The sequence below is a fragment of the Emydura macquarii genome, unplaced genomic scaffold (genome assembly GCF_026122565.2).
Source record: "Emydura macquarii macquarii isolate MOO-44397 ecotype Brisbane River unplaced genomic scaffold, CSIRO-AGI_Emac_v2 contig_1348, whole genome shotgun sequence".
Classification (NCBI taxonomy): domain Eukaryota; kingdom Metazoa; phylum Chordata; order Testudines; family Chelidae; genus Emydura; species Emydura macquarii.
Window position 1 is genome coordinate 5,191,408 of NW_027131485.1, and position 23,012 is coordinate 5,214,419.

The 23,012-nt window shown below is 41.7% G+C and overlaps 2 protein-coding genes and 1 long non-coding RNA gene across 4 annotated transcripts in view; 1 reads left to right on the forward strand and 2 right to left on the reverse strand.

The window, feature by feature from the left end:
* EIF2AK1 (eukaryotic translation initiation factor 2 alpha kinase 1) overlaps positions 1-6,906 on the reverse strand; it is a 31,222-nt gene extending 24,316 nt beyond the window's left edge. For both annotated transcript variants that reach the window (XM_067550941.1, XM_067550940.1), the window contains exons 1-4: positions 6,686-6,906; positions 4,830-4,988; positions 1,010-1,143; positions 535-566 (exon numbers count right to left, since the gene is read on the reverse strand). In XM_067550941.1, coding sequence (XP_067407042.1) covers positions 535-566; positions 1,010-1,143; positions 4,830-4,988; positions 6,686-6,812 — 452 coding nt within the window. In that variant the 5' untranslated portion in view covers positions 6,813-6,906. The remainder of the gene's footprint in view (positions 1-534; positions 567-1,009; positions 1,144-4,829; positions 4,989-6,685) is intronic.
* A 5,635-nt stretch (positions 6,907-12,541) lies between these two features.
* Positions 12,542-20,698, reverse strand: LOC137155032 (uncharacterized). Its single transcript, XR_010920334.1, has 3 exons — positions 20,493-20,698; positions 14,748-14,822; positions 12,542-12,658 (listed from the first exon to the last, which is right to left on the reverse strand). It is a non-coding gene; the product is annotated as an uncharacterized lncRNA (long non-coding RNA).
* A 237-nt stretch (positions 20,699-20,935) lies between these two features.
* The window catches only part of USP42 (ubiquitin specific peptidase 42), a 37,349-nt gene continuing 35,272 nt past the window's right edge, over positions 20,936-23,012 (forward strand). The window contains exon 1 of the mRNA XM_067550944.1: positions 20,936-20,984. The gene's annotated coding sequence lies outside the window, so the exon portion shown is untranslated. The remainder of the gene's footprint in view (positions 20,985-23,012) is intronic.

Here is a 23,012-nt window from a genome sequence, read left to right on the forward strand (position 1 = left end):
AACAACTCTGTCATTTTATTTAATGGAAAAAAAACATGGGAGTATTTCTCCAATACTGTTAGAAGAAGGATCAGAAGATCCAGCTTGGAATGTAGAAACTCCAGCTAGTGCCTCTATTTCCTTTATAGCCCCAGAAATTTACCTGTGAATCCCATATAGAGAACCAAGCATCATCAAAGGCCAAACTACTGAGGTGCTTTTGCTTCTGGCAATGGATTATCATGTCACAGCTACTTAAAAAGATTTAATAACTTTAATACAGCAGTGCATCAAGTAAAACCCAATGTCCTACATGAAGCAAAAGCAATATAAAATCTCTCTTCACCTTTAGCCCTCCTAAGAGTAAGCTTATGTTTTTTAATACAAAGGTATTTCATATACTGACTAAGCCAAAAATATCACTTATCAAATTTCTCACACCCAAGATATCAAGTGCAATGATTTCACTCTAAGATGAATTCTATTATTTTTATAGTGCAGAACTTCAGACAGAAAGTTAATTTTAATACTTGACACAGAACTTTGGTCACATACCTGACAGCATGAGAATCTCCATTGTCAAGCTCCTATAAAATAACAAAATTCACCTTTAAAAAAAAGTCATATAGTGTCACAAGTCTGATGTGCAGTTAATGGTTAAACATTAACTTTACTACAAGAAAGCAAAATAACAGAACAGCAATTCCAATTATTTTCTTAAATCTTGTAAATAACAAAAAATAGTAACATTTAAATCAATATGCCTAAATTTTGAACTAAACAAAAATAAAGCTTTGACCTGATAAAACAAAAATGCTGAAGACTTTAAGAGTTACTATTTGTATCTATAGATCTAGACATTTCCCTCATACCCACCCAAACTACCAAAGTGGAACCAAAGCACCATTTTGTATGACTTTTGAAAATACACAATCCAAATATAAAAATAGTTCCATAAAGAAAGTTGCTTCAGAAATCCTAACATGCAGGTTCAGTAATGTAAAGGTTATTAAAGAAACATAAAGCTTACCCCACGTATTTGTTGATTAGCTGTTTTCATTAACTGAGTAATTGCTCTGTTATGTTGCAATCTTAAAGTACTAAATTCATCAGAGAAGGCAAAAGAGGAGAGCAAGCCCATTCTAGTGAATGTCTGACAGATTACTGTAAAAAGAAACAGGAAAAAGGTTACTTAACAGAAAGTCTAACTAAAGGATTGCAATTTTAAATAGTACACCCAGTCTATAAATTAATCCTCATTACTTCTTAGCCTGGTCAAATGTATAGGGATCAGCTAATCAATGTATATGAACAGGAGCTAGGTGCCCAACTGCCTTTTAAGTCTTTCCCTCCCAATATGAATAAATATGAGCTAAGTCCTGAGCAGTGGTTACTTGTATTTTAGCACAAGCAAGGGAACAAATGCCCAAACTAACACCACTTGGGGGTATTTACACAACCATTTTGACCCGTCCTTTTTATTCAGAAGTACATGTTGTATTATTGAAACTGAATATAACTTATAATTCAGTCAGCATGGGGCTCGGAGTGCACATGGTGATAATGCATCAAATAGTCACATAAAGAACTCTTTTTAAACAATAATTGAAAGATTTTGAATCTGAAAAAGCAAATTAATTCCATTACACATATTCAAACACCTTTTTCCTCACTCCTGGTGAGGAACCAAACCAAAACTAATCACACCCCAACTACAGTTACCCTGTAGAAAACCCCTCCCACACACCAAATTAATTCACATTCCTTCACTTCCCCCCTTCAGGGCCAAAGACTCTTGTGCCCCACATTTTTTCTTCCCTTCCTAGCTGAATAAACTATATGACCACCATCCCACCCACTTGACTGCCTCAAATAGGGCACCCTTGTATTATCAGAGCTCAATACTAACAGCATTCCAAAGTCTATTTAAATTATGAGGACCCATACTACCATAGGCTATCAACCCTATGCTATTAGTGAAAAGTGGCAGTATCAAGGTTTTTACTAATTCCTCCAGAGCATGTGCACATACCCATGTATATGCATGTATGTACATATAAATACACAAAGAATGCATTGATCATAGCTCCACAGTTAAGCAAAGGTCAGTTTCTCTCTCAAAATTGTGAAATATGCAGTCCATTATGAGGAATAAAAAACTTGGCCTGACAAAGTTACTACACGCTGGAAAAGGAGGGATGGAATTTTGGTGACAGTTACCAAAACACAACAGCTTAGAACTGTTTAGGAGTCCTAAGGAGTTAAAAGGGACTTATTTTGGAAATACCGTGAGCTTGTTTCTTTGGATCACTGTAGCTCAAAAGCAGCCTGTTACCAAACCCAGCAAACATATAGAGAAGTTTCTTTGAAAATATGTACATAAACTACATTTAAAGAAATTAGGTTGTAATTAACTGAAGTTGTTGAACAACTGTTGAATTTAATGTTATGGTTATAGGCAGGATGCTGGGTCATTACGTGGTTCAGTGTTATGGGGTAACAGCCAATCATCGCCCTTCCTCTCCAAGTCATTTGTAAGCTTCACCTCTATTGGCTGAAATTAGTTAGTGGGGACTTTCCACTGTCAAGAGTTTTCATGGGTCAAGTACTTAATCATAAGTACACAAAGAACACCTGATTGGGTCATAGTAGACATAGTGACAGAGTACTGGTTGTGTATATTTGTCTTGACAAAGAGTAGGAGTGGTGGAGAACTTGTGGTTATTTGCCTTGGGATAGAGAGTAGAGACAGTGATGTAGCTTTAAGTACATTAGTCTTGAAATAGATAGTAGAGGAAGCGATAGAATACTTGTATAGTTTTGAAGTTTTTAATCTAAGGAGAAAAAAAACGATAGTTTACAAGTCATCAACAATCACAGTGTATTGCTTGTCCAAACTAACCCATGTAAGTACAAAAATATATATATAATTACTCTTATTTCATCAGTTTATTTCTATAGTTTTGTATATGAAAACAAACATTTTTTTAAAATGACATTTCTTAATTGTGCTAGTCACGTGTTCAATCAAAGAAAATATTCAAAACAAAATCTATATGCACAAAAAAGGAAGATTTAAATCAAAATGTCTTGTACCAAAATAAAGGAAGCACTTTTATAGAGAGTTGTGTTAAAAGGCTAAAACAGAGATTAGAAGTGTATAATTATTTATAGTCAGAAAAGTAAAAAAGGAAAATATTCTTTTTTTTGTTATTTTCTCATTATTTTAAGAATATGATTAGGAAATGCACAGAAACAAAATTCCACACCAAAAATATCAATGATCCATCAAACCATATAAAATATGTAAATTGCTACACACTAGTGCTGTAATCCTGTAAACACTTATGTATATGTTTACCTTTACTACTGTGAGAATTCCAATGGGTAAACTCCAAAAGAAATGGAATTTCAGCTCCCAATTTGAATTTAACTATAACCTGTTTCTTAGGATGTTGTTTGTAATTAAATAAATACATGTTCTTGCAAAGCTTTTTTATGCTTACATTACTGTTATGTATTCTCAATCCTAACTCTCGCTTAACTAAGGTTTTGCCTAGGGGTACAGTTTTCACACTTTTTAATTGGGAATATTTTTGTATCACTCCTCACGTAAAGCCAGGCATCTTAATTATCAAGTCAATTCTACAATGAACTATTAAAAAGTTCTACAACTGGCCTAAAATTGTTCTCCTATAGTTATAAAAGTGTCAGTATTTTTAGGTCTGATGTTTTGAATCCAAGTGCTGAGATCACACTCTTCCAACAGCAAATAGCACTTCAAGCCACGCAGGATCATCAGATATCAAACCTTAAATCTGGCACTAGTGCAGGTCCGAATATTGTCCATCCTGGGATTGAGGCACATAACATTTTGGTCAGAAATTTCTACATTTGAGAAGAAGGAGAAATACCTTTTTGTTAGTTGTTTTTGTTTTTAAATGACAGTTGTTCGAATGCTGCTCAGATATATGGAATATTAGAAGTAGGCCTGAATGAACTGGATTAGTGGGAAGAGGGCAGGTGAGGTGGTAAAAGGTGCATTACTGCATACCACATGGATCCACAATGTGCATCACTTGGCTCTACAGTTTAATCACCATTACATATGGAGGGGAGTGTATATAGACACACAAACACACTGTTAATGGGAAATGTTGTGTGTTTTTTAGTTCAGCACCTTCCAAAGATAAGCAGAACTGATACAGTAGAAAAGTTATCCAAATATTCACCCTGGAGCAGTGTTAACTAGATCTAGTTGATAGAAATTAGAGAATGGAAATTAAGAACCTTTTCTTACTGATTTTTTTTAAGATACCTTTGATTTGAATCCTGTTTTGATTTGCATAATACATTTGTTGCTTTTGCATGTATATTAAGAATTATACAATTTGTGTACATTTTATGAATATTTCTATTACATTATATTCCTTTCCTACAGTGTTTTCCCTGTTTTTATAGTTCAAATACCAGGTTTTAATAAAGCTCATGGAATGAGTTCAGAATTATTTTAGTGATATCACCTCTCTTGCACTGTACTTTCTTAGGAGGCTGGTGAAACAGAATTGTTAGCAGAGTAGTAATAATTATTTGCAACTTGATCCTGCATATTTTTGGAAGATAGAGAATGCCCTTAACTCCCAGTTAGATAGGAATTGAGGGTGCTTCCAACTGTCCAAGAAGCACTCAGCTACCCACAGAACCAGATTTATAGTTTTCCAATAATATTCCAATGTAACCTACCAAACAGATCTCGTAATACAGAAAACAAATGTAGCATTTTATGTACAGGTACACATGACAATAAATCAGTTTAAGATAAAGTAAAAAGTATAGGTACTCTTACTAACTTTGGAACAAACGTCTTGAATGAACAGGATTTTGTGCATACACATGGCAAAGATGTTCTAGCAGAGAAACAAGCAGTAGCTGGTTTGCAATGGTAGAAGTGAAATTCACTAGTTTTTGTGAACCATTCACAACCTGGAGTTCTGCTGGTAGATCAGAGTCTGAAAATAAAACAAAACAATGTAAGCGTTTTAATATACTGATTTGGTGAAACACTATCAAGAGTGGTTCAGAGCAGCACACTTTTTTGCTGTGCATACAGATGCCTAATTGTAACTGTGTAGCCAGTTTGGCCAGTTCTTCATTCCAACTCTCTGTACACCAGAGCGCACTGTGCAAGTGGCTTCTAATGCCACTCTCTGTGTATGTCCTCCTGCCACACTGTCCTATTAAGGCCTGGATGCCCCAGTACAAATATAGCTAGACAGTATGGTGGGTGTAGACACAAACATATATTTTAAAAGTGGGTCTGTAAAACATGGTTGTACTTGTAGCATAGACCAGTGGTTTTCAACCTGTGGTTCGCAGACACCAAGGTGACTATGAAAATAAAGTTTCAGATCTCAGAAAAGGTAATCCGTTTTTCTGATAAATCAAAAGTATGTGAATAGCCCCCACCTACAGGTTAAAACCTGGAAATGTTGTCGTTACCATAGAAGCCCACAGTTTAGCGCCCTTTCTCCCACGCTGTCAAATGCCATGCCAGACATGTGCAACATTTATAGCTGAATTCTGTTCAGTCAGTTTTCAGTCTAAGATTTCCATAGTGAGGGTCCATGGACCACAGGTTGAACTTCCCAAGGGGGTCTGCACTTCCATTTGAAATATTTTAGGGGTCTGCCAATAAAAAAAAAAAGGTTGAAAACCACTGGCATAGACCATTCCTTATAATTGGAGCAGTAGTTTTTTGAACTTCTGGCAACTACGAAAAGACAGAAAGAAAAAAAAAAATCTATCTAGGTATTTTAAATGTGCCTTTCACAATATTTAGAAAACAAATGTTCTCTGAAAAAATCCTGATCTTTTAAAAACCTTCATTTAAGAGTAATAATGTGTAATCTTTGAACAGGAATACTCAGTCCCTGGAAAGTGGAATTTCTAACAGCACAGTAAAGTCAATTTAGGACCCACCCACTCTCCAAGCAGACTGACAGCCACACTTTACACAAGGCAAGAGAGGGGGAAGGAAAGGAGAATTATGGAAGAAAAACCAGAGACCTGAATAGCCCTAACAGGGACGAAATACAATGATCCTCCCCATTTAACAATTTACATCAAACATCCACTGATTCCCCAAGTCCCCCTACTCGGAGGAAGGACACAGCAAGGGGCCACAGAGGTACCATAGCAAACACACTGTCTCCAGGAGCTCCTCAGAAATACTAACTTCCAGGAGGACAGAGTCAAAGTGGGCAGACACCAGAAGAAGGGGGGGAACTAAGAACGAATGACTGACAGCTCTGCAGCTCTTGCATCACCCTCCCCTACCTTCAGGCGGCTGACGCCTTGCAGGAAGTTAGGGGCCAAGTTCAGCGTCTCCCCGCCATCCCGACAATGACCGGGACCAGGGGGGAGGTTTTTGTGTCATCCGCCCGTGGGGCCAGGGGACCTCTCTCCTCAGGGGAAGGGGGGCAATTTCACCCCATCCGTGGGCGGGGAGGAGGTGGGGGGGCAGTTGCAGGGCCGCGCTCTCCCAGCCTGCTGCAGGAGGAGCTGCGGAGGGGGGAGTTGAGGCCGCCGCGGCGGACATCGCTCGGTTGCTGGGGGCAGTGGCAGCGCCCTTCCTCCTCGGTAGCTGGGGGCACTTTCTCCCCCCGGCTCCTGCTAGAGTGGCGGACCGCGGCTCCCCCTCACTCACCGTCGTACTGCGGCTCCGGCCCTTCCTCGGGGAACTCGATAGGGGGCGGCGGCCGGTTGGGCCCCGTGGCCCTAGGCCAGAACCTGGGCCCGCCTCCCGCCGCTGCGCCCCGGCCACCTCTCCACATGGCCGAGCGCCGACCCTCGGCAGAGCCGACGGCCGGGCGGGCTCGTCTCGGACTCGGAGCGCGGAGGGGAGGTGGAACGCACCGGCTCTTTCCAGGCGGTTCCAGCCGGAGCGAGCTCGCCCGGCTGCGCCCCCTACAGGGTCTCGCTGTGACCTGGGTCCGCCGGCTCTAGGCTGGCCGCCAGCGGGCTCGGGAGGAGGAGAAGGGGGAGTCTTCCTCGGCCGCGACCTGCTGCCGAATGAGGTTGCCGCCAGCAGGCCATTCCCACCGCACCCCTAGGGGCGGGGGTGCTGACCTGTCCCCAAACCCCTGGGGGGCAGGGCTCTGACTATCCATCCCCCCAGCCCCTGCACCCCTAGGGGCCAGGGTGCTGCTGATACACCCCGCATCCCTGGGGGATAGAGGCTTTAGCTCAGTAAGTCTCAACCTCTCCAGACTATCCTCCCTACCCGTCAGGAGGCTGATTTGCCTTGTGAACCCCAAGTGTCCCCTCACTTAAAAACTCTGTGCTTATAGAAATCAGACCTACAAATATGAAAGTGTCACTGCACACTGTTACTGAAAAATGGCTTGCTTTCTCATTTTTACCGTGTAATTATAAAATACATCACAAACCCCCAGCTTGAGAAACCCTGATATAGTATATAAAGCAGTATAAACAAATCCTTGTCTGTATAAAATTTTAGTTTGTATTGACTTTGCTAGTGCTTTTCATGCAACCTGTTGTAAAACTAGGAAAATATCTAGATGAGTTGCTCTAGATGACCTCTCTGTGTCCTCATGGGTACATGTGCCCCTGGTTGAGAACCACTGCTCTAGCTAATTTGCTTCCTGCACCTCTGGGAGGCAGAGTGCTGACTAATACCTCCCACTGCACTCCTTGGGGTGGAGACAGACTGACCTGCAAATTCTACTCACCCCATACTACGTCCTGTAATGCTGGGGATTGGGGTACAGACTAATCCCATCCTCCACTGCATCCCTTTGATTCAAGGGACTTGGGCTTCAGAACAATTCCAGTGCATGCTGCATTCATTGGATCTGGGGGTATTGAGATACAGACTAGTCCCACTCATACTTGAGAATATAAATATTGACCAATCAATTTTAAAATTGTGAGATATTTGGTGCATAAGGCATTCCTTTTTATTTGGAAAGCACCTAGCATGTGGTGGGTACTAGCAAATATTATACATAAAATCCTCATAATATTTTCAGTTTAATGCATCAAAAAATGAGGGGGTTGTTAGTGTCTATCACTCCACAAAAAGTGGCACTGAATCTTTTTTTATCAAACATGGATGTCCTAATCTGGTGGAACCATGTTCCTAAACTGAACTTTTCCCTGTTTTGAGCATAACATTATTTTAAATTGCTGCCAGCTTGATCCATTACAAATTTTAACCAAAATGATCATAATCCTGTTGTCAACAAATACAGTATAATCTTCTCAATTATACAAAGTTTCCTCTGATCTCAAAAAAAAGATCAGTGCCTCCAAGATCTATTAATTACAGTAAATGTTCCCTCAATTATCCAAAACCGTGCTTCACTGAATTTAATTCAACCTCCCCTGTGATGTTCACAGATGCCAAGGTATTATTCAACATCGTGGCCTGATACTATTGAGAGTATTAAGCACCAGCAGTTCCTAGTGAATTTATCACATCTGTACAAAAAAAGAAGAAAAAGAAAGACATAATATTGGTTTATATACCAACTAAACAAGATTGTGATTCAAGTAAACAGAATTACAGTATGAAGTACAGATAATTTTCAACTATGCAAAAATTACAAGCATATGTAAAGTTCTAGCTGATGTGTCTCTCTCTGTGTTAGCACTGCCCTCGGTTGCCCAGAATAAATCAGACCTACTCAGGTGTTTCATGAAAATCCTAACTCCATTGCAGTCTATGGGAGTTTTTACTGGGGTCAAGGTTTCACCACCCTCTGGTGTTGTTTTTGTTTTGTTTGTTTTTAGTGTTTTGTCCTCTGAGAGCTAGCCTGAAATGATGGTATAGCTCCTGTAAAGTGACAGCTGATGATTCTTCTTTACTTTGGTTGATAGAAGTATATGTTTGCCTTTAGTAGCAGTGATCCAAATCGATTCCTCATATGTATATATGTAGATATAACAAACAAAGAATTAAAAAGTTGATATGGTACATTTGCAGGTAAATACTCAATGCTTTTCCTGTGTTTTATTATTCTTTACTGTAATCAAGCCTTTATTTGTTAAACACCGACTCTTCAAATAACCTCTCTTTTTACAAGTGAGGCTTGGAAGAATAAGTACAGGGCTTGCAGTTAGACCTGAGTTCTAAGTTGACAACCATTTACTGTGTGGTCTTGGGGAAGTAACATCACTTCTCTGACTACATATAAAATTAAGAAAATAATAATACCTACCTTATTGAGGTGTAATTAGTTTGGGCTGGTCTACACTGGGAACTTATATCGACATAATTACATCTCTCAGAGATGTGAAAAAACCGCACCATTGAGAGACATAGCTCTGCCAACCTAAACCCCACCTACCGCTTCCCAGAGAGGTGGGCTACCTTTGCCAAAAGGAGAACTGTTCTGTTGGCATAGGTAGTGTTTACACTGAAGCACTATGTGGCACAGCTGCAGTGCTGCAGCTGTGCCACAGTAGCAGTTTAAGTGTAGACATACCCTCAATATTTGTATTCTATTGTATATTGACACTTATACCACCCTCATCACTTTAGCATTTGAGCACCTTCCAGTAGTGCATTAAGCTATGTCTGTCACACATGCTTCGTTCGTTCTCCTTGCCCCATAGGAGACCTGTGTGTGTAGTGTAGTGTTTTGGTAGGGATTTTGTTGTTTTGTTTATATGTTGTTATGTATTTATGTCAGATTGCAAGATCCAAGTGCACTTTGTATTTGGAACAGAAGGTGGCAAGGTTTTGTGATGGTCCTTAGTTCCTGTGGGAGTTTATTCCATAGTCTCAGACTACCCTCTGAGAAAACTGCCTTGTGACATTCCCCAGGGCACAATCTGGACTGTTGAACAGTGGTGTCCCCTTAACTCTATAGCCTGGGGTGCCTTTTACACTCATATCAGAACAGCCACACCTGGTTGCTCACACAGCCTTCAGCATGCAAATTCACTTCCAGCTAAATACACGAGCACTCTGACCAGTCACTCATTAATTACATATAGGGCAACACCCACAAATTCTTAGTCCCAGCTTTGTTCCTCCAAAAATGTGCATCTTGTATTGTCCACCACACTACTGAACAATGCAAGCTCATAGAAAGTCCATCATTTCATCAAAGGAAAGTTATATATGCACCAACTTCGTTATGGAGTTTCTCACACAGTTTAATCCAAAGACACTGATTAAAATAAAACAATAAGATAAGTTTATTAACTACAGAAATTAGGAGGAGCATTGCCAGCAGGTCTCAGGAAGTGATTATTCCCCTCTATTCGGCATTGGTAAGGCCGCATTTAGAGTATTGTGTCCAGTTTTGGACCCCCCACTACAAAAAGGATGTAGACAAGTTGGAGAGAGTCCAGTGGAGGGCAACAAAAATGATTAGGGGGCTGGAGCACAGGACTTATGAGGAGAGGCTAAGGAAACTGGGCTTGTTTTGTCTGCAAAAGAGAAGAATGAGGGGGGATTTGATAGCAGCCTTTAACTACCTGAAAGGGGTTCCAGGGAGGATGGGGCTAGGCTGTTCTCAGTGGTGGCAGATGACAGAACAAGGAGCAACGGTCTCAAGTTGCAGTTGGGGAGGTCTAGGTTGGATATTAGGAAAAAGTTTTTCACTAGGAGGATGGTGAAGCACTGGAATGGGTTACCTAGGGAGGTGGTGGAATCTCCATCTTTAAAGGTTTTTAAGCTGAGGCTTGACAAAGCCCTGGCTGGGATGATATAGCTGAGGTTAGTCCTGCTTTGAGCAGGGAGTTGGACTAGATGACCTCTGAGGTCCCTTCCAACTCTAATATTCTATGATTATGATTCTATGAAAGATAGATTTTAAGTGGTTATAAGTGCTGATGCATAGAAGTCAGGATTGGTTATAAAAGAAAATAAAAAAGTAATATGTAAGCTAATACCTAATTTAACAAGCTAATTGGCCTTAAAAGCAAAAGTTTTGTCTCATCATCTGCTGCTGTAAATTTCACAGGCTGGATCTCCTTCCAGCCTGGGACCAGGCCCCCCTTAGTTCAGTTTTTTGAGAGTTGTTGATGTTATGAGCAGGGAGACAGGAGAAGAAGAGGTAAAGGCAAGTGTTTATAATTCAATTTCTTGTGCTACAAACATTCTTGCTGAGTCATGGTGACACATAATCCGTTCCTGTGATACAATATAAATTTCTTATTCATACCTTCCCGTTGCTGGAGAATGGCTGCTTAAGAAAGCAATAGCTCACTTGACTTTGTTGATACCTGTCTGTGCATGCCAGTGTGTCTTTGTCTCTGAAAAACTGGTTTGTGCCTGCTTATCTTAACCTTGAAAGCATGTTATAACAATGATACATAGTAGAATCCAGTAACTTCTCATACAATGTTGATACACACATTTTACCAGGACAACAATATTCAGCAGATTATGAGTTTTCAAATGATATCTCACAAGGCATACTTTGTACAACATTTATCATAGTCTTGTAAAAGTGGTGATCATAATAGTATAGACTGTCACATGCCCCCTACAAAGATGGGTTTTACCCTTATGGTTGAAAGTTCCATTGTGCCAGGGGTGCAGACGTGTGGACCACAGACTTCATACCAAAGGTTAAGTGATCTTTTAGATCATTGAAAGCCTGGAAGATAAGGAACAAGACCTTGAACTTGACTTTATATTCCAGGGGTGGCCAAAATTACTGACCTCCCAAGACCCCCCTCCCTGCTGGGCAGAATGCTCTAGCCCTACCACCCTGCTGCAAGGCAGAAGCTCCGAGCTCCCCATGCCTGTCTGGTAGGCAGAGAATGGGGGGGACGGAACATAGGGGGCTCTGCGAGCTAAACTTTAACTGTAAAAGAGCCACATATGGCTCACAAATCACAGTTTGACCATGGAAGATATTATTTAAGTGTTAAGTATTATTAAGAAGAAATTTTACCAAGAAAATAAAGGCAAAACAACAGCATTGATGCTCATCTGTGATGTGGAGCACATATTTGCATCTTGTAAAATCAGGTTTTTTCTGCAAAGGTGATTTTAAAGATGACCTTCAAAAAAAAAAAAAAAAAAAGGTGGAAGGGTGGACTTTCACTTTTTTTTTTACATTTGTAATCTACAAAGAAGGCATGAAGTATTTTTCTACTCTTTGTTTGGAAGGTGGTTTTCTCTGTTTTTCATATTAAAAATTCAGATTATGTCTACTTTATTTTTCTTAGAACCCTTGTAGATGACTGAAAAACTATTACATTTATAATATTATGGATACCAGCCAAGTGAAACCTGATTAACTGACAGGGAAAGTTATTTATATTCATATTGTTTAAAATTGTTTGGGTTGCTTTTTGTTTGTTTGTTAACACCTATTTCATTCAAACATCTAACAGACAATTGGGAGAAAAGGACTTGTGGTAAAGATTGAACAAGTCTGCCCCTTCAATTAAATGCTGAGAGTGTTCATAATCTTCCTCTGAGACACATACACTGTATTTTTAGCAAAACCAGGGAAGATCAAACCTTACATTCTTGAAATTTCAAAAATAAAGAACCAATCAAGAAAAAAAAATGTTTTTTGAGGAAGAACAAAAAAATCCCTTTCAGGTTTTTATTCAGTATAAAGCAAAATAGGCACAAATTTTTCTTCCATTGTAGGTCACTTTCAAAAGCCGCCAAAGGTCATTGGAGCTGTAGTAAATAAAGACAAAACAGAAAATAAGAATCAGTCATCACTGATTCCTGACAAGTGCACAATTAAGTGGATTGGTTGGCAAGAGTCCAGAAAAGGCTAAAAGACACATCGTTTACCCCTTATTTATATGTATTTCATTTATTTAAACATATTTAAGATGTGGCAATCCAGAGTTCTGTACCAAGCTATACAGTTAATATTTATTATTAAAAAGTGTGCTAGGTGCCTCACAATGCAGATACAAGACATGATCCCTGAAGATCTTGACCAATGCCCAAAACTAAATCCACAGAACAAAACCCTCCAATGTCTCCTAAATCCCACAGAATTTAAACACCTAGCCCAACCCCACTCCTACTCTTACAAGTCAGAAAAAGCCCAGGAGACCAGACTTTGCAGCATGCCCAGACGTTTAACAAATCTGCCCAATGATGAAACATGAAAGTAAATTCTCTAGGGCTACACAGGATTATCATTATTCCATACAGGCTCCATAAGTCTACAACTATAGTCCTAATAATAATATTTGGGTTATTATCTCACACAAACTGATAAATGTTTTGGTCCTGAGCCTGAAACCTTTACTCACACAAGTAATTACATTGAAATCAAAGGGACTACTCCTGTGAGCAAGGACTCGCAGAATAGGGCCCATATAATTAACATCCCTCACATACTAACCCTTCTCTGCTTCCTCTGTTCATGCCTATACTGTGTTTCAATTGAATTGTGAATGGCATTGTAATTAATTTGGTAAGTGTTTTTAATTATAGTGTAATTAAATCATTTTGTTTAAGTACCTGCTAGCCAAGATTAAGAGACATACATTCCGTTCTCTTCCATGGAAGAGTACTGCATTTCTAATATTCTGCTAGGCCAATCTTGCTAAACATGCATAATATTCCTCTATGCTACCCCACTTATTCCCTACAACCCTCTCTCTCTCTCTCTCACACACACACAAAATTAAGTTATAAAAACAAACCTTGGTCTTCACATTTTTGCTGTGGTTGTCTTTTAAAATCATATATTCCTATAGCAAAACTGCTACCTGTGTTAATAACACCTGGAACTACTAAAATGGAAAGTATATTTTTAAATCTGATTTATTTTCTCTAATTCATGTTGGTTTTTTTTAAATTTCTCTTAGTTTGGACAGTTTTTGCAGTTAGTTTCACTTTTTTTCTTACATGGTAGCACATGTTGGGTTCGAAATAGTGATAAGGCATGTTTAATTAACACAATAACTTGTTCACGTTTATTAAAATAAGAAACTAAATAATACCTTCCCAAAAACTTTTATAAAACCTAAATTTAACCTAAACTGCCTGAGAGTTTAACCATGTATTTCTTTGGTGATTTCTTTAATTTAAAAAAAGTGGCTAGTGATATGTGTTTTTAGAAATCAGAGAGGAGCAGGAACCTTATGCAGTCCTCATCAGCCATCTGTATCAAGCTACACAAGCAGCTAATGGGACCATCATTTTCTCTGGGGACTATTCAACTTGAGAAGTCAGCAGATAACAAATTGAGAAGGGACTAATTAGAAGACTTATTTTAGAGGACCCTGTAATTGAACATTACAGCTAATGGCTTGTGTCTTTTCATGGAACATTATACAGATTCAAAATGGGTACTCTGATTCACTTTAATGTTCACATTCAACGAATTTTGTTTTTGTCTTCCCAAGGGAGCTTTCTGTCCTGTTAGAAACCTTCATCCTTCAGTGTGCCTGCTCTGTGCTATCTTAAGTCTTTGAAAAGTGCTGCAGTTTAAAAATTCTGAATTCTTCTATCATTCAAGAGCTGCTATTCCACAGATCAAAGCTCTTTGCTTGTTTGAAGTGTAAGTTTTCATGTAGAGGGCATAGGTTTTGGGACCATCTGCAGAGTGGCATCAGCAGGATCCCATTTATCCATGCTAGCCATCAGACGTGTCTCAATGTATGTGTCCATTACCTCACATTTTGGAAGCTGCCTGCTGAAAAATTGTATAGAGTCCCTTTCAAAACTCTAAAACATTTACAGCTAAAAAGAAAATCCTCACTAAGAACATACTATTTTTCTATAGCATCCATCCACTCACTTCATTAAATTTGGCAGTTCTCTTCAGATGAAAAGCCTCTGAGCTTCTTCCTTCATGTCGTCTATTGTTGTATTGCTGTAAGAAGATAGCAGTAGCCAGACGTCATTGGTGGAAGTTAGATTTGTTAAATAAATGCTTATACATTAAAAGCCCGTTGTTTTGTATACAACTGGAGACTTCCGTGCACCTGGAAAATAGAGAGATGCTTAAACTGGGTCTCCCTCCACAATGTGAACAAATACCTTTGAAGAATGATCCTCTATTTAAAATGTCTTCATAGAATATTACTAATTTTTACTAATAATTGTTGTTGATATGTTACAATATTCTGTACAGTTTTAATCAAGGATAATATTATTGTCAGACTTCTAAAATAAATGCTTTGCTGTAACAGACTGAAATGACCAAACCAACTATGACAAGGCCTTCAAAATGGATCATAGTACTTTGTAAAGCTGTACCATTGTGAACATATACCAAACTGTTGTTCACACCCTCCTGTTGCAGCTTTCCAAGTAAAAAAATTTTTCTAACTGCCATTTAGTGAGTCCAGATTGAATTCCAGTTTCCACAAAGTTGAGAGAGGATGTAGGTATTGTGGAGTCCATGTACTTGGCTCTCAAAAGAAGAACACTATGTATCTCAGCAGTGACTGCCAACAACCAAATCCACCTGTACAAGAGGCAAGTAGTTGGGTCAACGGAAGAATTCTTTCATCGACTTAGCACCATTTACACTGGGACTTAGGTTGACTTAACTATGTCTCTCAGGGTTGTGAATATTTCACACCCCTGAGCAACATAGATGGGTCAACCTAACCTTGCAGTGGACCAGCATAGATATAAAGGAAACAGCACTCATGTCATCAATATATTGTTGGCAAAACAGCCCGTGGCATCACATGATATCCCCTAGGATGTACAAAAATGTTGACCATTTACAAGATTGAACCCTCTGAGATTCCATATATCAAAGCTCTTGGGGAAAAGGTGATTCTTTGGGACATTTTGAAGAGGAAAGGAAGAAGCCCATTGAGCACAATAATATTGATTATTGCCATAGCACACAGAAGAGTCAACAGGAGATCATGATCAGCAGTATCAAAGGCTTCTAGCAGCTCTGGAAGTATCTGCATTGTTCTTTCCCCTTTGTAAATTGCCACGAAGTCATCCAGTGCTGTTCTGTGCCATAGCCTGACAGGAAGCCAGACTTGGCAGCAATCTAGGATGCCAGCAGAAGCCAGGTGTTGCTGGAGTTTGTTCACTACCATCTTCTCAATTGTCCAGGAAGGAGAGGTTAAACAGAAGATGGTAAATTTGCTACATTTGTTGGCAATCAAGTGTTGTTTTTAAAGAACAGACTGGTTTACTGGTTTTAGTAGTGTGCATAAGAAATTTCTATCAATAGTGAGCCAAGACATTCACTGTTGGTTTTGACTAGCCAGAAGGGGAACTAATCCAGTTTACAGGTGACAGCTGCACACCTGTAGACAAAGACTATTCAGACAAAATGCAAACAAAAAGATAAGGGGGTGAAATCCTGCTCTTGTTAAGTAAATGAGAATTTTGTTATCAACTTCAATGGAGCCTGGATTTCACTGAGGGTTTCTAGCAGCCTGGAACCCAAAATCTGCTCTCTTGTAACTCCAGAAAAATCTCCACTCCAGATAATTACTCTGAGTTTTCACTGGAATAAGTGAGGGCAGAATCTGTACAAGAGTCAGGGATCAGATCGGGGAAAAAATAGTGATGGAATTTTTCCAAGCTCTGCCAACAGAATAAGTTTTGCCCAGCTGAGACACCACTCATGATGGATTGTGCCCATGTTCAAAATATGATCATGCATGCTCTTTGGCCTCCTTGGGCTCAACTCCCTCTCAGTGAAGTCTGACTTCACCTATGGGCTCCACTGGGCGCAAGCCTGAGCAGAGGATCTGGTCTATAATCTCTATAGACACATGGACACCAGCAAATGGTAATGTGTTTTATTTTACATGAAAAGTATGGTCAAAGTTAAGATTTTGCATTTGAGTGATTTGGTATGAATCAGTGTTTTAAAGATGAATGTAGTAAGTAGTCCTGTTTGGGAGTGAGGCTGTTGTAGACAATAATTTTGAGGAGTGGGCTATGGTAAGGCATGGAAGAGAGCAAGACTGGGTGATGTGATAGTATTTTTTAATCACTTTGCATAGGTATAAGTGGCTACAAAAGGTGCAGGGCAGTGGAGAATCAAGCTATGTGTATGAACTCTGCTCCACAGATCCCCATTCTCAGCGATTGTGTGGATGTGTGAACTCTATTCCCCAATGTCTTATTCTCCTCAGTGTATGTGTGAATTCTATTCAGGGCTTGAATTTGGAGAAAGAGTAGCGGTGCTCTGCCCACAAACCAAGCTCCACCGACTTGAGACGCTACTTACAATAGATAGTGCACATGTTCAAAATACGATTGTGTGTGCTGGGCTCCTCAGGGTCAGCTCCCTCCTGAGGGAATTTGGATACACCCTAGGGCAGGGCTGAATTGAGACATAAGGACAACAGGGTCTAGGGCCCTGGCTCCTGAATCATGCAATGACATCAGAATCTGAATTTTAATATAAAAAATATCTATCTGTAAGTTTCTAGCCCTCAAGATAGTGAAAAAAATCTTAAAAATGTGACCCATGATGCAGTAGTGTCCGCTTGAACCTGCAAATAACCTCAAACAGAGAGAGTAACAGCAGCCACTAGAACCAAGGAGAAAACCATGTGGATTCACACACCCCCATCAGTCAGATAAAGCCCCTGCTGCACTAGTGTGAAGACTGGGCTTGTTAAAATAGTGTTAGGATGCCCCATTAGACTCTCTGAGACTGGTTTGCTCTTGATGGGCCTCGGCTCCCTCCTGAGCTCAGGTCTTTCTCCTCTGACCTTTTGTCTCTATAAATCAGACTAATAGGAAAAAAGTGCCTCTATCTCCCAAGCACCAGCTACTTGTGACACCAAGCTGTCACTCACTACAGGCTGTGCAGATCTATCTTCAGAATGCTCTCTCTCTCCTTTCTTACATGTTCTGGTTAACAAACAAATAGTTAACATTGATATTTAAATTATTGTAATTACTGAATTAATACCCTACAGGCATGTCTACATTGCAGCTGGGAGGTGTAATTCCCAGTTTAGGTAGACATACACATGCTAGCTCTGTTTGAGCTAATGAGCTAAAAATAGCAATGCAGCTGCAGTGCACAGTTGATGTTCAGGTTAGCCACCCAAGTACAACCCTGTCCAAGATCCTAAGTACATAACCTGATCTGCCACCCATGTCACTGCAGTCACCCTGCTATTTTTAGGATACTAGCTCGAGTGGAGCTAGCATGCGTATGTCTAACCAAGCTGGGAATTACACATCCCAGCTACAGTGTAGATGTACCCATAAAGAGGAACAGGGCAGTTCTCCTCACTCCCCCTGAGCTACTGTTTCAGTCTCTCTGCACATTCATACAGATGTCACTGAATTGGTTACCTTTCATACCTTCATGTTTTGAAACATTTTTCTGCAATCACAAAGACTAGAGACTGAAGAATGAAAGTTGAGAATATGGAGAATGAGATGACATTTTCAAACAAACAAAAAATATGTAGTTTCCCACCCAGCATGACTCACCTCAGTTTGAGTCCCATTCTCCACTCTGTGTGAACCCCTCAGAACCACATTCTCTGCTCCATGTGCGTGCACGTGTGTGTGGGTGGGTGGTGGGTGAGTGAGCATGTATGAATGTGTCTCCGAGAGAGAATGAGAACTATGCCCCATTTTGTTCAGTGCATCTGTAAAGTATTCTAAACTCAGAGCCCCATTTTCTTCAGTAGCTGACATCTCCCATTGTTTTCAATGGGATAGAAGCCAGGATGCCATCAACGAAGATAGCTTCTTCTGGGGTGCTCTAACTTTAGGAAACTTGACAGGAAACTGTGAGGGGGCAAGGGAATGTGAAGAGGAGGAGGGAGACTCAGGGGGCATAGGGAATGTGGGGAGAAGGAAAGAGTCTGAGGGGCATGCAGGGGGGAATATGAAGAGAGTGGAATGGAGACTGTGGGGGGGGTCAGGGGAATGAATGGGCTAGCCGAGATACAGAAGAAGGATATTGGGGAATGTGCAGGCAAGAGAGAGACTGAGGGGGATACAGGAATATGGGGGTTGATCAGAGAGGGAGAATGCAAATTGCAGGAAACTGATGGAAAGGAAGGAAAAATATAGAGGCAAGTGAACGTGAAGGGCAGATGAAGAACAGGAGATTGTATAGCAGCATGAAAGGGTCAACTCTGAAGAAAAAAAAAAAAAAAGCTACTGGTGCTCTCTGCCCACATTCACAGTAGATTATGCATATATGTTCAAAATATCTAGATACACGGTCTCTGTGTTCCTGGAGCTCTGCTTGAGGAACTGAGGCTTGGTCCTCAGTTATATCAGCATAGCTACATTGGTCAGGTGTTGAAAAAAAAAACCCTGACTAATGAAGCTATCTCAACAAAACCGCCAGCATAGACACAGTTATGCTGACAGAAGGGGGCTTCTGTTGACATACCTAATGCCATTTACGTTACACCAAACAAGTCCTTCTGTCAGTTTACACTCTGTCTACATTAGTGGGCTATGCTGACATGGCTATGCCAGCATTGTCTTCGTAGTGTAGACATAGCCAGAGTAGCATTCAAATACGCTAATGAGCTCTGCTTATGGCTAGTCTACACTTAAAATTTACAGCAGCACAGCTGTATCGGTACAGCTATGCTGCTGTAAGAGTGTTTGTGTAGCCGCACTATGTAGGTGGGAGAGAGCTCTCCTACCAACATAGCGCTGTCCACACAAGCGCTTATGCCAGCAAAGCTTATGTTGCTAGGGGTGTGGTTTTTTTCTAGTTGTTAGTGTAGAGAAGTGTAATGTAGAAAAGGCCTTAGGCTTGACTTCTGACGCTTCAGTGTGCCATTGGGCTTTCTGAGCTTTACCTGCTCTTATGGAGCATAAGATACCCTGCTGAGCTCTGCTAAGTTTCTTGGGGTTGGCTATTTATTTTGAGAAAGGAGGGTGGTGATTTCCAAAGTGCACTCATTTGTGGGTCAAAAAAGTAATTAATTGTGGATTGTGTAGATATTCCTAATATGATCCTCCCTCTCTTTTCTTACATGCTTTGATGAGCAGTGAAATAGTTGAAATTTAAATGTAGTTTGACAATGTTGATATTTAAAGTATTTTATTTGAGCATCTGTTTGAAATGAGTGATGCAGTTCACATATCTCAGAGCTATTGTTTCACGTTCAGTTAGCTTAAAAATGTGAACAGAGTGTATGGCAGCAACTGTAAGCCCTTGAGAGTTCCTTTAAAAAAAAATAAAAGCTTAGATTTTGGAGAACAAGATGGCAGCATGAAAAAGATGCTGGTACACCTTGTATGAACCCTGAATGGGGGCAAAATGTGATGTTAACTGGGAGGAAGGCAGGACAGAGATACAGGAGGATAAAATAATAGCTAGTTTCCCAACTCAGGGCTGAGGAAAAGCTAAGTGAACCCTTATCCAGCTAGCCAGCAGGGAGCCCTGCATTTATGTATGTGTTTTTAAGGCTGAATTTTAAACCTGAAATGCAAATTGGGGATAGGTGGCTCACCTCAAAGGCTTCAAAAACTGAACACATATGAAAAAAAGATGTGCTTTCTTTTGAAATTTTACAATTTTAAAGGTAATTGTTATTTCAGGGTGTATTAGACTCACTTGTCTGGTTAGGGTTGGCAATTGCTTCTTTCCTTAGCAAGTATTTGTGGTTCCCTGCAGCTCATACAATTTCTCTGTAGTTTAATCATGACGGGTATTTACGGATCCACGCTGAGACGTTGACCATACCAGATACAACTTGGCGACGTTCCCTAGTGGCGTGTTTGCGGCTCCATGTTGCCTTTGTACTTTGGTAACGCTCCCTGCAGCTCTCTAGTCAATTCCTCTGTCGGGTCGTTGCAGCGCCCCCCGGCGGTTCCCGCTGGAGGCGCGGGGGCGGTGCTGGTCCCTATGTGACCCGGAGGCGCTCGCCGCCCCACTCCACTCCCCGGCCGGCGCCGGGCCCCGGATGTAGGAGGCCGGCGGGCGGCGGAGGAGGGACGTCATTGTTCCCCGACGGGCTGGAGCAGGAGGCGGAGCGGAGCGGCCGGGCTGAGGCGGGGGCTGCGGCGAGGGAACCCGACAGCGCCGAGCTGAGCGGGGCCGAGCCAGGTAACGGGCCCGGGGAGCTAGACGGGCCGCGGCGCGGCTTGGCCCAGCCCGGCAGTGCCGCACGCTGCCCCCTCCCTGCAAATCAATGGGCCGGGGGAGGGGCCGCGGCTGGCCGGCTGGGGCCCGGCCCATCCCACCCCTGGAGCAGGGGGATCCGGCCCCCAATCCTCACCCGCTCCTTGCGGGCGGTAAACGGGGGAGGGGCCCTTGGGCAGGGGGGCAGGGCGCCACCCTCAGGAGAGCGAGGGCACCGGACCCACCCAGCTTCAGTCTTCGCTGCCGCCGCAGGCAGGGCCGGGGAGACCGACCAGCCCCCTCCCGGCCGCGGCGGGTGGCTGCTCCCCCTTCCCAGTCGGTACCGGCTGTCCCGCCGCTCGCCGGGCTCCTCTGACCGCCCGGCTCCTGAGCCCTGCTGCCTCCGCCCCCCTAGTGATGGGGGTTGCGTCCTCCCGCCCAAGCGGGCAGGCGGGCGGGGGTGGATTAATCGCCCCCGCCATACGGGGCTGGGAGACTCGGGTTACCGTCTCCTCCTCGCGCAACTCCAGCCTGGGGGTCCGGCCCCCCTCCCGTCCGGCGTTGTTACCCGCTGCTCCCCCTCATTGTACCGCCCCCCCCCCGCTTCTGGTGTCACCCCCGCCCCCGGCTCCCCATCTTAGGATGGGCGGGTTTTCTTGTGGTTTTACTCCCCTCCCCATCCCATTCTTCCCCTTCGGTCTGGGGAGGGGGGTCCGCTTCTCTTGTACTGTTACCTCCCGCGTGGTTGCCATGGACACTGTCTCTCAAATGGGCGATTCCTTTACAGACGCTTCTCCTCCTTGCCTCGCTCCGTGTCTGGGATTCAGGCCCTAACGTGTGGGGGAGAGGAACAAACTGAGGCCGGCGCTCGTTATTCGGTCCATCTGGTGTTACTAGGCCCAGAGCTTGTGCCAGTTCCTTCCCCCCTCCCCCCCCGAAGTGGGCCCTGTTACTACTGCTGAATTTGGAGAATGGCAGGAAATTTTGTCCCGCCTTTGAATCTCAGACACAGAGACTGAGACACCTTGACATCGAGACTGCAGTGCTCAGGGTTTGATGTGGGTGATTTCGTTGCACCAGCACAATAGGATCATGATGGACAGCAGAGTGGGAAAAGGCCCATTAAACCATCCAGTTCATCTCCCCAGCAGCTGCAGAATATAGGGTATAGACCTTCCCCAGCGAGGGGATAGCTGATATTTCTGATATTAGGAATATATTACTGATACTAGGATTGTATATTTGTTGGGGAAAAGGAAAAGAATTTTAGCTATGTTTTCTTTCCTAAATATTTCTGTGCAATGTCTAGTGTGCCAACTGGCTGCCACCATCTACCTCCAAAGGTAGCCGCGGTTCACTGGTGCTTTATATACTGTGTGTAGTTGGGAAAGTATTTTGGGCTGCATCCTTTATACATATTCCATCCTCCTCCCCAAATACTTTCTACACATTAGGACAGTGGATGTAAAATGACCCAAAGCTCTGATGTTAAAAGTCTGTGGTGTGCATAAATGAAAGTATTCAGGCCTGTAATGAAAACATAAGGTCATTTAGTGAAGGGAGATAAATTAAAAGGCAAGGGAGAAACTGTGTTCAGCTGAAAACTGAAGTGAGAATGGAGATAGTCATTTTGGATCTGTTTTGAAGCAAGTTGTAGCTTTGGGATGGATGTGGAGAAAGATTTCAATTTGTACTTTTTTCCAGACTTTCCTATTGTTTGACTTGTACATCCTTCATACAGGTGATGCTGTGAGACCATAATGCTTTTAAGTGAAATGTCTGAATGCTTTATAAGGCACATAGAAAAATATTTATTTGAAGTAACTCTTAAATTTGTGACACATAGTTGGCTTCCAGTTAAGGATGGAATAATAGCCTTAATTTTGTATTTCCTGGCTGTGATGGCTTGCTGCTTTTTCTTTACATTTCTTTATTTATTGTTTTTGTTTGTTTGTTTGTTTTTTAAATCATGACTTTTAAAACCAGGCTGAGACTAGAATGAAATGAACTTTC